The sequence below is a fragment of the Peromyscus eremicus genome, chromosome 8b, assembly GCF_949786415.1.
Source record: "Peromyscus eremicus chromosome 8b, PerEre_H2_v1, whole genome shotgun sequence".
In the NCBI taxonomy this organism is placed as follows: Eukaryota; Metazoa; Chordata; class Mammalia; order Rodentia; family Cricetidae; genus Peromyscus; species Peromyscus eremicus.
The window spans coordinates 45,059,084-45,074,803 of NC_081424.1; the positions used below are offsets into that span (position 1 = coordinate 45,059,084).

General features: G+C 36.6%; 1 protein-coding gene and 1 pseudogene across 3 annotated transcripts in view; one reads left to right on the forward strand and one right to left on the reverse strand.

The window, feature by feature from the left end:
- The window catches only part of Stxbp5 (syntaxin binding protein 5), a 135,606-nt gene that overhangs the window by 55,616 nt on the left and 64,270 nt on the right, over positions 1-15,720 (forward strand). For all 3 annotated transcript variants that reach the window (XM_059272756.1, XM_059272757.1, XM_059272759.1), the window contains exons 7-9: positions 3,911-3,994; positions 5,993-6,116; positions 14,619-14,697. In XM_059272756.1, coding sequence (XP_059128739.1) covers positions 3,911-3,994; positions 5,993-6,116; positions 14,619-14,697 — 287 coding nt within the window. The remainder of the gene's footprint in view (positions 1-3,910; positions 3,995-5,992; positions 6,117-14,618; positions 14,698-15,720) is intronic.
- LOC131918737 (DNA-directed RNA polymerases I, II, and III subunit RPABC4-like) lies at positions 7,208-12,329 on the reverse strand (annotated as a pseudogene).

The following is a 15,720-nucleotide window of genomic DNA, read 5'->3' on the forward strand; positions in this document are numbered from 1 at the left end:
CCTTTGAGGACTGAGTCCAACCTTCCTAGAGTGTCATTCTCATCTAGATGATTTCTCGTTTAAGTGTTGAGTGTGTCTACAGTCTCACGGGGTCACTGACTTTTTCTTAGGATGTAGTCTGGCTCTCCTTATCTTTCATGATATCCTCACTAGGACACACTGAAGCCAGAGTCACTGTTCCCCAAGCAGGTAATTCTGACAGAAGATACTTTCTCTCCTACTTCCATAGCACTTCAGGCAAGTGTTCCGGCATGCGTGATTCACCGCCTTTGTTAGAAATGAATGTGTATCACTGTTCCCCTGTACCGTATAGAGCTGTAATCATACTCAGTGCAACCACTTGTTTTATTGATTTATATTTGGTGGTGGAAGTTGATTCAGGGCCTTGCACATGCTAAGCAAGTGCTATACCAGTATTCTTTATCTCCAGGCTTTTTGTTTGTTTGTTTGTTTGTTTGTTTGTTTATGCAGTATTTCACTAGGTAGCACAGATTGGCCTGGATCTCACAATCCTTTTGTCTCAAAGGCTTCCCAAGTGCTGAGATAACAAGTGTTGATCACCACGCTTGCTTTTAAGAGAAAAAGTAGGATGTTAGTGAGTGATTCGCAGAATTATTTATATCTTTCTAAGTTATAGACCATTCTAGTAGCAACAATTCTTTTTACAACGTATTTTAATATACGTGTATGAAACTCTCATACATGTTTATTATACACTTGATCACACTACTCCCTATTACTTCCCTGCTCCTCTGTCTGGACCTTCTTTTCTCCCCCACAAGTCCCCAGCCTGTTCTTACCGTTTCCTATTTTTATTTAGTTTTTTAACTACCATTGGGTTTCATTGAGGTTCCTTCTCTGAACATGGTGTGGTTCTTTACTGTAGCATTGACAACTTACTTCGTTTTGTCCCTCCTCCTTTCCTGCTACCATGTGGGCAGGCCAGATCTAGGTCAGGTGACCAGAGTGTCTGGGAGTTTATGAGTGCAATAGCCATGTCATGTCCAGAAAACTCTTTCATAGCATTTTTCATAACATTTTTTCCTATCCTTTATACTCTGTCTTCCATGATGTTCCCCAGTAGTATGTGTGTGTCTGTGTATGTGTGTGTGTCTGTGTGTTTCTGTGTGTGTATGTCTGTGTCTGTATGTGTGTGTGTCTGTGTATGTGTTTCTGTGTGTGTGTGTGTGTGTGTGTGTGTGTCTGTATGTGTGTGTCTATGTATGTGTTTCTGTGTGTGTGTGTTTATGTCTGTGTCTGTGTGTTTCTGTGTCTGTATGTGTGTGTCTGTATGTGTCTCTGTGTGTCTGTGTATGTCTGTGTGTCTGTGTATGTCTGTGTCTGTATGTGTCTCTGCGTGTCTGTGTGTGTCATGGTAGTGGCATGATAGAGATGTCCCTCTTAGGGCTAAACCCTAAATAGTCACTCTCAGCACTTTGACCGATTAGAACTCTGCATTAACTGCTATCCACGGTTAGAACTCTCTGCATTAACTGCTATCCACGGTTAGAACTCTCTGTATTAACTGCTATCCATGGTTAGAACTCTCTGCATTAACTGCTATCCACGGTTAGAACTCTCTGCATTAACTGCTGTCCACAGTTAGAACTCTCTGCATTAACTGCTGTCCACGGTTAGAACTCTCTGCATTAACTGCTATCCACGGTTAGAACTCTCTGCATTAACTGCTATCCACGGTTAGAACTCTTTGCATTAACTGCTATCCATGACAAAATGAATAAACTCTGTGGAGACTTTGCAAGGACTTACATAACTTAGGTTCCCATTTTCCTTGTCTTGCATCTGTAGAAAAGATCTAAGAAGTTTGTGACCATTCAACCCTAACCTGTTGGGCATATTTCTAATTTCATTAGGATGTTGAGGCTAGATAAAAGAGGCTGAAAGTTTGCTGTGACCTTCTTAGGTTATTAAAAATGTGAACAGGCAAAGCTAATTCCTTAAAGGTACAAGTCTCTGAAGTGGCGCTTTCACCCTTAGAGCCCTTTACCTACATCTCGAGCTGCTAACATAGTTGATCAGTTTGTAAATTTTTCTTTTATTTCTGAATGTTTTTTCTTTCTCTGTGGGACATTGCCATATCATGTATCCAAATATCTAGAGGGGAAGGAAGCTGTTGCAAAGTCTTTGCAGGAGTATGTATTTCACTTCTGATAGCTAATGTGTAGCTCATTTTCTCTTCTTTAAGTCCAGGGCCTCAGCCCATTGAGAGTGCTGTCTACATTCAGGAAGCTTCTTCCTACTTTAATTAACATAATCACGCTAACCCCTCACAGTATGCCCAAAGGCATGTCTCTTTGATGATTCTAGATCCTAGCAAAATAACAGTCAGGGTCAACAACTGTCACACTGGGGAGGGGTGTGGGACAACAGGTGGACAGTCCACAGTTTATGAGGCAAGAACCTGTCGGGCCCCATGACATACGTTAAAGGTATAACAGTGACCAAGATAGTTTTAGTCCTTATCCAGTGAACCAGTATTGTAGTCTGCAAGAGAGTTCAAATGAAGATGCTATATTAAAAAGTAACTCTTCAGACCATAAAAGGATGGAGTATTACTAGAACGTGTCGGAAGGACATTGATACAATATTTGGTCATTCAAGGAAGTCTTCCCCAAAGAAGCAGTTGCTAAGCGCACATCTGAAGGATAAGGGGACTAATCAGGGGATTCCATTTAAATGGCACCCCACCCCTCACCCCAGACAGGAAGGCAACCTGTACAAAAGCTTAAATATGGGAGTGCACATGCATGGAGAAACCAACTCCAGAATCAGCAAATGGAGTGTGTTGGGCAGGAGAGGTATGAGGGGTGATTTTGGAGGAATAAGTAGAAATCGGACAGTGGTAAATATTATATTGTGTAATGGAGTTTTGATTCTATCATGAAAAGAGGAGTGAGGCTGACCAATTTAAGTAGAAGCATACATTTCCCTTTCAGCTTTGGATTTCATAACCAGTCCTCCAACTACAGTGTGAATTGGTCACAAAAGAGATCTTTGTGTCTTTTTCCAGGAGGGAGGTACTAGAGATAGAGGGATATAAATTAGATGCAGAACATGAAATTAAACTTAGTTGATGGTTTTTTGTTTTGTTTTGTTGTTGTTGTTGTTGTTGAAGGTGAGACTAGCATTCATAATGACTGCCAGGTCTTTGACAGACAACTGTGTGGTCATCAGGACTCACAGTAGAGAGAGCCAGCAGGCTCCAGAGGGTATACATAGTCTTGAACATACTTTCTGGTTTAGCATTGGGAAGTGGTGTGGTTATTGGAACTGTGAGCTTAAATTTTATTAAGGAATGGGATGATTATTTGAAATTAATCAGTGTGTACATTGAGTGAAATTCCTTGGTGATATATAGATCTTTGAAAGTATGAAATATCTAGCTGGGTGGTAGTGGTGCACGCATTTAATCCCAGCACAGGCAGAGGAAGGTGGATCTTTGTGAGTTCAAGGCCAGACTGGGCTAACAGAGTGAGTTCCAGGAAAGGCTCAAAGCTACACAGAGAAACCCTGTCTCGAAAAACAAAAACACACACAAAAAAAAATCAAAAAAAAGAAAGTATGAAATATTGCAAACACATACAAATACACAATTTTATTAGTAATTTTTAGAAATGTATTAGGATATAGACTCATGACTTCAAGAAGTCCGCTTCCTCTTTTCAATATCACTTGTATTTTGGGTCGCGAATCATGAAGAACATGTAAACCTGCCCTGCCATGTTGTCATTTGTCGTCTGTGTGATTAGTAACGCCCAGTGAAGGCATTTAATTATATTAAAGTTTTATGCGTGAAGGATATGAACAATGATTAGCTTTATTGTCCAAAATAAGTATTTTACAGCGTAAATAAGTCATTCCTCAGTAAGGTGGCCTTTCCTTTCCCCAGCTTTTGATTGGCTTTGAATCTGGAACAGTTGTCTTATGGGACCTCAAGTCAAAGAAGGCAGACTACAGATACACATACGACGAGGTAACAGCAATGTTTATTCTCATTACAGATCTTGCCATTGCTATAATTCGCAGTAGCTTCTCTAAGAATTGAATTTTCAGTTTTAGCTTCAATTTGATGTTAGGTTAGCTGCAAAGTTTTTCTAATTGCATTAAAACATAAAGTTCCTTCTGTTAGTAATATGTTCACATCCCCTTCCTTTCTGGGGAGTTAGAGCACACAGTGTATTGTTGGTACTAGTGAACCAACAATCGTTTCTCTCTGAGAAACGATGTCATTACATCCACAGCTCATGTTGTAGCTGAAGATCCTCACAAGCGCCTCCCACAGAACAGTCTGGTACTTTCAGGGACTATTGTCTTCTCTAATGTTTCTCCTTGATTAGATTCAGGTTGCAGCGCTCAGCAGTCATATCCCACACAATACATGTGTTTTCTCTTATTAAAAATTATTTTAAGCTGGGCGGTGGTGATGCACACCTTTAATCTCAGCACTCAAGAGGCAGAGCCAGGTGGATCTCTGTGAGTTCGAGGCCAGCCTGGGCTACCAAGTGAGTTCCAGGAAAGGCGCAAAGCTACACAGAGAAACCCTGTCTCGAAAAAAAAAAAAAAATTATTTTAAATAGCTTCTCAATACTGATCACATTTCATGGAAATAATTTCACTCTAGTATATATAAAGGTAAGGCTTATATTAAGATTGAGGTTTTATAATGGCTTAAGTATATATTTTGGAGCAATTTATCTAACTACTCTATTTCAAAATTTGGTAGAAATACTTCGAGTCAGAAATGTTGTATTAAATATTGGCATGTACAGTCTGTGCTCATCATCATGTAAATGCTTTTAAACAGCCTGTATTAAAATGCTATATAATTTTAGCTCAGATTTATAAGCACACAAAGAACCCAAATAAGCAGACATTGAATTAATTGAAAGTGTTGACTGTGTATGTATAATAGAACTTTTTCTGGAGTTCAGTTGAATGCATCCTTGCTGTGCTATGCAGTTCCGTAGTTCAGCAGGGCACCTTTAAAGTCATTAACCATTAAGAATGAAAAGTGCATCACCATGACTCAAAAATAAGACATTCAGAGCAAACCTCGGGAACCGATTTTCTGAAAATAAGAATTTAAAGAGAAAATTCATAATTTAGAGGGGAAAAGTGGAGGACGAACACATGTCAGTCACATAAAATACTTTCTGGATGGCAGATTAGAAGTATAATATTCTAATCAAAAAGGATCTTCTCGTGGGTCTGAAGAGATGGCGTAGCAGTTAAGGGTCTTCTTGGGTGACTGGAGAGATGGTTAAGAGCACTGGGCTCTTTTCAGAGGACCCAGGTTTCATTATTGGTATCCACATGGTGCCTCACAACTGTCTGTAACTCCTATTTCCAGAGGATCCAGTGTCCTCTTCTGGCCTCTGTTTGATTACACTAGGAACACGCACAGTTTACAGGCGTACATTCAGGCAAAACACTGATATACATGAAATAAAATAATGAAAATGAAAAGAGGGTAGTCTCCTCAGATTAAAAGTCACCTCCATAATTATTCTGAGGTATTGAAATTATGCTGTGATGTTCATCCTGAGGAGTTTTCATTGATCTTAATCCTAAACATATATTTTTAATTTTAGAGTAGATTTTTAGCTCATTAAAACAAATTTTAATATTTCAAGGTGGCTAATTTCTTCCATCAGACATTGTTTGTAACTTGGTAGTTTGTGTTTGGGTAGGGTTTATTCTGATAAGCTCTAAGAACATTCTTTTCCTGAACTTGTCAGAAAATAGTGCATGTATCATTGTCATAGCTTCCTAATGCACTCTTAAGAAATACAATGATTAGAAGGAATTAAACAGTTTCACTATAAAATGTCTTATTTGTATTGTAAGAGGACTAAGTTATTTTGAGAATGTAGTTAATATTTTGACTAGCTAGGAAACTATAAATTTATTAAGATTAATTACCAAACCATTTATCACTAATGTGATAATAGAATTCTTCACCCTTCTGTAGGCTATTCACTCTGTGGCATGGCATCATGAAGGAAAACAATTTATTTGCAGTCATTCTGATGGTACTTTGACCATATGGAATGTGAGGTCCCCTGCTAAACCTGTACAGACAATCACTCCTCATGGTAAGGATGCCTCCATTTTAAAGACTACCCAAATTGAAATGGACTGTTGTATGGTTTGTGGGGGTGGGGGTTGGGGGGAGAGGCTTTGTTTTAATGAGTGAAGATTATGATCCTTTCATGGAATGAATATTGTAATATCTTTGAATATCATTTCTTCATTTGTCCAAAAGGCAGATGATGTTGTTAATTGTAAGAGACTTTAAACTTTGGTCATCTTAAAATTGTCACAGGCTGTTGATGTGTATGTGACAATGTAGTTGAATCATCAAGACCTCAACTGCAGTAATTTTATACATGTAAGAATGGTGTATGAGTGCTGAAGGTCATCCAGAGTTTGTTGATTTCACGGGACTCAGCAAGCACATAGTCATCCCCCTGTAGTGTTTGTTACGTTAAAAGAATGTGATGCAGATCAATTTCCACAGTGTTTATAGTCTCTTGGCAGAAAAGTCACTAGCCGAACTTACTGCTACACAGCAAGGCAAAGAACATTTGATTTATGGCTTTTCTTCAAACTTAGAAGGCGAACAACAGAAATAAAGTGCATTATTTTCTTGTGGTACATGTAAAGAAATCCAATACTTTTCCTTACACAGTATAGCATCTAAATGTAGATGGCACTCGTTTTATTACATGTTTAATTTTATTTCTATACAACATTTTCTGTATAACTAAATTTTACAGGAAGTGAATTGTTTTCATGAGTTTTGTTATGTCTTCCAGTCACTGCTTAGCTTGCCACTGGCAATGGTAACCGACCAACACTAACTTTCTGTTACCAGCTAAATTCTGCAGCAGACCCGAGTCCACTTCAGCACATTACAATGCAAAAACATGTCTTGTGTACCAAACAAGATACCATTTATTCTATATATAGTATGTTTGTGGTACATAAATTTCAGAATATCAACCACTCATTTTGATAGAATATAATTTAGTTCTTTCTTTTCTCATACTGCGTTTTCTTCCTTTAAATTTTTAGACTAATAATTGTTAAATTATCTTTTTTTAACCAAAAATTCCTTTATACAAAGTATCAAAATACAATCACATTTCTAAAATGAAACCATAGGTTTACAGTTGTAGTCATAAGTAAGCTAAGTCAAAAGCTGTAAGTGAAACATCAATGGGGCAAATGTATGAATGAAGACACTCCTGAATTCCCACTTTTCATCGAGCATCAAAGACCACCAATCTTTTAGTCCTCTTCTTGTACATTATTCAGTATCCACATTCTCTGCATCTGATTGGATCCCTGGACTTTATTTCATTTTCGGTGTGACACTCTCCACAAATATATATCATCGGCTGCTGCTTTGGGGGCTGAATGTCTTTCTGAGTGTCCGTTGTTAGTGCCTCGGCAGCTCAAAGAAGCTCCTCTGTGCACACAAACCCTCTTTCCGGTCCTCTGTTAAATTATCTTAAACATACTTTACTTTTAAATTTTTGTGCATTATTAGTTTTAGTCAGTTTTGATTAGATTTGGTGGTGGTAACCACCTCTATAAATAGTGCATTAGCATGGTAGTTAGTGCTACCATGTCTCATATTAAAGTAGACGTTAATGTGTTCTGTTTCATTGTTGAGCTGCTGTAGACTGAACCCAGGTATGGTTCAACGCTTGCATGGTAGGCAAGCATTCTCCCAACTGAGCTGTGTTTCCAGCCCTGAAGTTAATACATTCTTGAAAGATGTATTCAGAAGACATAATAAGACATCAGCATAATGTGGGATTTTCAAGCAGAAAGTCTATGACCTTTGGGAAGCCAGTTAGCATTTCTGAATCTCATTATCATCTATAACTAGAAATGATAATGAAACTTAATCCAGTTTCCTCATGCTGTTCTGAGAATTGAATTTATTTATTCAACAAATATTTATTGGCTCTACAATATGATCATAAACTATATAACTGAGAGTACCTGGACATTATGATGTGCTATGTGCATGTGTGATTCTACTAAATAGAGATTTTGGAATTGTATTTACTCAGTGGGATAGATTGGTGTTCCCACAAAATATATTTCTGTTTTCTGCACACATCTGTTTGTTTGTTTGTTGTAGGTGATGTTTTGTTTTTTTTTTTTGAAACAAGAAGTATAACATAGTTTAAAAAGTTTGGGGCTTACTGTTAATTTAGTTGAAATTTTTCTCAATGGCATGACATAGCAGATGATTTTTGATTGTCTAAACAGTGAAAGTAGTATTTCTTTTTGTTGTAGTTCTTATGAATATCAAAAACCATTTCCCTGGCAATCTGACAACCTTGAGTCTTTTTCCAACTTTGATATACATGAGCAGCTTTGTAAAGGGGCTGGAGAGGTAGCTCAGTGGATAAAGCATTTATGTGTCTTGCAAGTGTGAGGACCATAGTTCAGATCTCTGAAACCCTTGTAAAAGGCCAGGTTCATAATGACAGCCACCTACAATGCAGCATTCCCCAGACAGAGGCAGGGGATTCCTGGAGCTACATAGCTAGCTAAACCATCAGGAATCATCAAGTGGAGAGCCATTAAGGAAGACATTAACTTTGAGACTCCATGTATATGTACACATATATGGACACAAGTACCCATGCATATATGAACATAAATGCATACATACATACATGTATACAATGCATACACACATGCCTTCTGAATATAATTTTTATTCTCTGGGACTTAGTTTTATCAGTTATAAAGTTGCAGAAATGAATGAGTATCAAGCATTTATCAATGTGTGGAAACTGAGCAGAATTTTACTTCACAAATTTACTTTAACAGTAAATGCCAAGTCATTTGTCTGCAGACAAGGCTTTGTGTGGTGAACCAGGCTAAGTTCTACTACTGCTTTTTGGTTTGCTTTACTGCTGTGACTAAAGGGCTTTTATTTAAGAAAGAATGTTTGATTGTCCTGCCATGGCTATTCCTATCCAGAAACCATCATCTTGCTTACATGATTTGCTGCGTCAGGGAGCCCAGCTAGGTCTGCACTGTGGCCCTGGGCTGGAGTGGTGTACCATTAGACGAGAATTTTTGTGATTGTCAGCTTCACGAGAGTCAGTTGACTCCCTAAGGAAATGGAGGTGCTAGGTAGTCACAATCAACAGATGTCTTCAGTTTTAATTTTCTAGATGTTTTACATTTCTTGAGCATATTCATCAATTCAATCAGCAATTTTATCTGTGGTACATAAAAGGGAGTTTTTATCCTATTAAGGGTCACTGAATTAAAATTATATTGAAGTTCACATACCTGAAAGTCAGTATTATATATTAAGGATGAAGCATACTAAGAGTTCTATTGATCTACATTTAATTCACCATAAGCCTAAAAATAAAACCATAACTGTTGATTATATAAAGTTTCCTCTAATTTTTATATTTGAAAGGACTTTGTAGACTCCTGAACATGCCCAAATAAAACTGTTACTTAAATTCAAAGAACCAAAAAGACAGAAGAATGAATACATGGAGGAATTTTGAAGCTTTCTGTATGCCAGCTCCCAAAGGCAGGGCTGTGCTAAGTTTCTGGCTGCAGCCATCACTTCTGGCTTCTGGGGCTCAAAGAGAATCTCTAGAGAATTCTCTTGTAGTGATTCAGCCACTGGTATCTGTCAGTGCTTGGGGCATACCCTGGGGAATTTGGACTTTCAATAATGTATCATAAATTGTATTCTTCTTGTCTGGCTAAGAGTCAAGGCCCAGATAACACAACCCCATTAGCCTCCTGCTTCAAATGAGCTTCATTTCTTCACTAAGTAAGCATGGTAAATTCTCCCAGCTTATTATTTCAAAATAACATTATTAGCATTAGCAATGTTTTTTTCTAGTTGGTCAATTTTTTTAGAAAGTTGCTTTCTAATTGGAATATAATTTTAGCCACCTAGATAACTTAAAGCTTACTAATAGCAGTATCAAAATCTGTAAAATAAATCAGACAAAACTAATTTAATATTGTAGTTTATCTAACATTAAATATGCAAAAGTGCTATTTCATCATGTGACTAAATATACAAAATTGAGATATTTTCTATTCTTTTCAGTATGCAAAAATATTGTGTTGTGTAACCAAACACACAGAAGTGAGATATTTCAAATTTTTGAAATCTAGTGTTTTACATTCCCAACACATCTGACCATGGACTGACCACATTTCAAGTGCCCACTAGCCAAATGCAATTGGTGGCAATGTTAGGGTCCTTGCTCTAGACTGAGGGTCTATGTGTAAGTACAACAGTTTCAGTTCATTCTATTTAGCAAAATTAACAATTATAGACTAATTTTTGTCAGATTCTTTTTTTTTTTAATGAACCTTTACTCAACAGATGTATATTGAGGGCCTCCAGTCTCTTGTGGATGAATAACTAGAAATGTATCAGCCTTGATAAGCTCATAGTCAAGTACTTAAAGTGATTTATAAATTGGTAACTGCAAACATTTTAATAGTTGTTGATAACAGCATATATAATGCTACATGGCTGTGTTTGGGACTGAAGATAAATAGGAATAGTTCACAAATTCGGGATCTTTAAGCTGGACCTTGAAGAAGAGGGGTATTATGAAGTAGAAAAGACTAGTGAAAGATTATTTTAGTGAAAGCATATAAAGGAACAAAAGCATAAAAAGCAAGGCATTATTGAAAATCAATACTAGTCTATCATGAGTAAAGTCTTGACAAGTAGCAGGAATGAAAACAGAGCCATGTGTGATGAAGGATTGTAACACGAATCTTAAAAGGTCTTATTGATATAAAAAAGCAAACAAACAAACAAACAAAAAACGGAGCCAGGTATTGGGGTGAACACTGAAAGATCAGAGAGCAAGCCAGCCATGTTCTTACCTCTGCAAAATCTACATTCTCAAGAGCCTGAGTTCCTGTTTCCTCACACCTTATATACCTTTCTATGTCCTTCCATATTACTTCCTGGGATTAAAGGCATGTGTGCTTCCCAAGCAAAGGCATGAGATCTCAAGCGCTGGGATTAAAGGTGTGTGCCACCATGCCTGGCTCTGTTCCCAGTGTGGCCTTGAACTCACAAAGATCCAGACAGATCTCTGCCTCCCAAGTGATAGGATTAAGGGTGTGTGCCACCACTGCCTGACCTCTATGTCTAATCTAGTGGCGTGCTCTGCCCTCCAATCCCCAAGCAAGTTTATTAGGGTACACAATATATCACCACAAAGGGTATACATCAGAGTATAATAAAAAATTTGAACCTCATGTCCAAAAGTTAGTAAATGACTTTTCAGTGGTATACATAAAATTGACATCTTAAAAACATGACTTTAGTGGTAATACATCAGGTCACTCTGACAGGGCTGCTGGTTAGTGAGCTATTATATTAAGAGTAAATAAAGATAGTTGCAGTATTGGCAGGGGAAATAAATATGCATGATGAAATTCTGGAATAAAATGTCAGTAGGTCTTAGACCAACTCATTATAGCTGGGTGACCAAAGAAGTTAAAGAAACTAATATTCTGAAAGACAAGAAAGAAAGAAGATGTGGAGTGGGGTTGTTGTGATTTATTAAGTTGGGTTTTATAACTAATCAGATATTTTCAGTGGTTTGTCAAGGCAATCAGTTTACAGAGTTTAAAGAACTAGCCTGTGTTTTTATTCAAGTAAAATAATACTTAGTTGTGAAATCTAGTGAGTCAGTGATTTATTGTATATTTATATGCACTTTAATTTTATATGCACTTTAATTTGTATTCAGTTAATAAAATCAGAGCAAGGTTCTTTTTTAATTTGCTTTAGGAACTGGTTATTTTAGAATTAGAGATAAATGCTAGCCTGAGCCAATGCCATCATTTAAACTGCTCAAGTTGGGAAAACAGAATGTGCATGAAGATTGATTAATGCAAGGAGAAAAACTTAACTCACAAATGAATAAAAATAGAAGTTGTAAGACTGAATGCTAAAATACAGTCTAAGCAATTTCAAAAGACAATTGAGCAAGAAAAGGAGATCAAAGAGTCTTGTCCCTAGCCAGCTTTTATAGGAGATGTCCAAACCTAGTCTCAGAAAAGCTCAGTAAATTCCCTAACGGACAATAAATACTGACAGCTGTGTGGGGCTGGAAAGACCACTCAGTGAACAACACCCATGTCAGGCGGCTCCCAATCCCATGACTCCAGTTCCAGGGGATCTGACAGCCTCTTTGGGCCTCTTCTGCCGTGATGCTGCAGTTCTGACCTGGTACATCTGCCCTTAGAATCAGTCCTTTCATGTCTGCCCAATAAATGTTTAGAAATGCAGTTTCTATACCTGAAAACTAAACAGTTTCATTTATTTCTGTTTCTAACAAATATTCCCAAACTGTTTTCCAGAAAGATTATCCTTCATAAGCGAACAGAGAAGCCATCTGAGTCTGGGCTTTTCTTTATGGGGATTTTACTCACATATTTATTTCTATAGGTTCTGGGGTTTGAACCCAGAATGTTGCACTTACAGTGCAAGTGCTCTGCCTCTGAGCTAAACACCAACTCCTGGTTTCTGAGTTTTAATTTTTAGATCTCTTCATTTGTTCTCGACTTTATTTAGATTGTTTCCTCTTCAGTCAGTTTCAGTATTTGGCTTCCTAGGACTTTTATATTTTTTTCCCTTGGGTATTTCATTTGTTGGCGCATAATTCCATAGACTGTTTTAGAGATTTTTATTTTTAATTATGTATATATGTTTGTGTCTGTGTGTGGATTTGTGCCCATGAGTGAAGTTCAGGCAGAGGTCAGACAGGGTCCCCTGGGGCTGGAGTTGAGTGCTGGGACCTGAGTTCAGGTCCTCTGCAAGAACAGTGCCCTCTTAACCACTGAATCATCTTTCCAGCCCGCTTGTTCTGTAATTCTGTCTGTGACTGTCTGGTTTGATTGTTCCTCTTCTCTTAGAGGGCCTAAAGGTCAGTTTTAGTGTTTCACCTCAAAGTATTATCTGAATTTCTTTAATTCTGGTTATTTAGTAATATGTTGTTTATTTTCCCATATTTGTAGTGTCTCCATTATTTTTTTTCTGGTGCTAGTTTCTAACTTCATTTTTTTTTTGGTTGGAGACTTACCTTGTATGAATTTACCCTTTAAATACTATTAAGATTTATATTATAGCCTAATGAGGTCTGCTTTGGACATGTTTCTCATTTTTAAATGTTTGGAAATATTTTAGAAGAATGTGTATTCTAATGGTTAAGTGGTGTGTTTTGTGCATGTCTGTTAATCTAATTAAAGTTGGAAGCTTCTGTGTCTTGTAGGTCTTCCATTTACTTATCCTGTATCCTCTAGAAACTGAGGCATTAAAGTCCTTATTGTTATTATTAAATATTATTGTTGGACTGTCGGTTTTTACCTTCTTTGGTTCAGTTTTTTCATCTATTTTGGTGCCCTTATAGTAAGTATGTATTATTTGTACGTCTTCCTGAAGTGGAGTTGGCCCTTAGCATGACATTCTATTAGACTACTGGTGAAAGGTCATAGGTCATAGACTTTCTGAAACCATTTTATTCATATGTCCTTTACCTAGGAAGTTATCCCAAAGAAAAATTCAGGACTCATTCATTAAACATATAGTGGATATCCAATATATGCCCGACACTGTTTGACTGCAGAAATATATAAAAAAAAAAAGACACACACACACACACACGCACACGCACACGCACACACACGCACACACACGCGCACACACACGCACTCACAGAACAACAAGCAAAGGGAGGAGCGAACCTAAGGCACAGAGTGTGGTAGGGCTCTGGCAGGAAGCTTGAGCTGTAACAGAGGACATTGAGTGTGTTGGGGTGGGAGTTTCTAAGGGTCCTCAAGATCATTCCCAATTTCCATGATTTGTCGAAGAAATGTAATGATGCTGAGAGTAATCTTTCTTTTTTTAAAAAAAGTAGGATAGGTGTTTTCTTTTTCTGTTTCTTTCATGAACTTCTAAACTTAGATAATGAATAACAATTTTTAAATGAAAAGTATTTATAGCTATTGGTTGGTTTATGCCCATTTTGTCATAATAGATACATGGAATTTTCTTTAGAAGAAATGTCAATGAATTTATTAACAATTTAATTTTGCAGCCTGTGGTGCTTGGGTGAAAATGTGATAGAGATTTATTTTTTTCAAATTGTGTTATTTTAAGATGTTTATTCACTAGGCAACTTGAAATTCTATGTTGTTTATCTAGTAGCCACAGTTTACATTTGGAAAGACTGCCATTTTCTCTTGCTAGGATTTAATCACATAAACATTAGGTTATTCAATTTATTTGCCTTTTTGACAATGTTTCACACAGTAATTTGACTTCATTATAAAACATCTTATTTTATACTAAATAGTTCTTTCAAAATTATTTTAAAACATTCATTGGTGAGTTTCATTATATTTCATTTTCATCTTTTTAACTATGCATATGTGAAGTTAAGAGTTACTTTGTCTAAAAGGGGGTTTATTATATTTCATTTTCACTTTATAAATTATCAATGTAAGAACTTAGAGTAATGTAGAATTTAATGCAGGAAAATATATTTTAGGAAAACAGTTAAAGGATGGGAAGAAACCAGAGCCATGCAAGCCTATCCTCAAGGTGGAGTTCAAAACGACTAGATCTGGGTAAGATTCCTTCATCATCGTGTTCATTGTTACAGGTGATGCAAATAGCATTGGAACCTGTATAGTGAATTTTGAAGCCCTACTTTAGACTAGGCTACCCTGTCTTAAGTTTTCTGCTTTCATAATTTAATAAAATACATAGTTAGGATAAATTACCTGAGGCTCTTCTTGCTTTTGAAGTTCATTTCTACATCTTGGAAAGTAAATTATTTTTCATCCTAACATAATTAATATCTTCTGTTGATCCTTGGAAACAGTAATGTTTATTTGCTAGTATAAAAAGTGTGGAAAAGGTGATGAAGGAAAATAATTAAAATATAATCTGCCCTACATGTAAGAGTCATATATTCAGAAATTAAATTTCATAATATTTGGCAGTTACAGAAATGAATGCAACTTACTACTTTAAAAAGGTTGTCAATTATATTACAATACTGATACTCATATGAAATAGTTGTAAGAATTGGATGGTTCCCACAATCTAAATGTCTTAATTTTATGTATCAAAAGCTGTACTGAATGTATATATCTAATATATATATATATATATATATACCCTTTAAAGTATTTCTTTGAAAATTCTGCATCTCTTTAATTTCTGTTGGAAGAGTTTTTAAAAACTTCCCATTCTAGTTATTATTAGTTGTCTTTACTAAAGGAATCTAAAGGGTGAGACTATATAGTAAATGCAGGGTTCTCAAAGTAAATCAGGAAACTGCATTGAGATCCAGAAATCAGTTTTGATTCAATCTACAGGAAATTCTAATGCTGCTGATCTATTTACACATTCCAGTTTATAAACATGGTGTGAGAACTGCCCTCTTTCCCTTTTTAACCTGTCCTCCTGACTCGGCTTTGCTTTGTCCTCTTGTGAGAAAAGGCCCTGGACTTATTTTGGACAAAAAAAAATTGCTCTTATTTATTTCTTCATCATTCCTAGCCTTTCTGTGAGATCTGGTGGGAATACACTGTTAGAGTTGATTCAGAAACAGATAATAAGTTGCATGAATTCCAGGAGGAAGA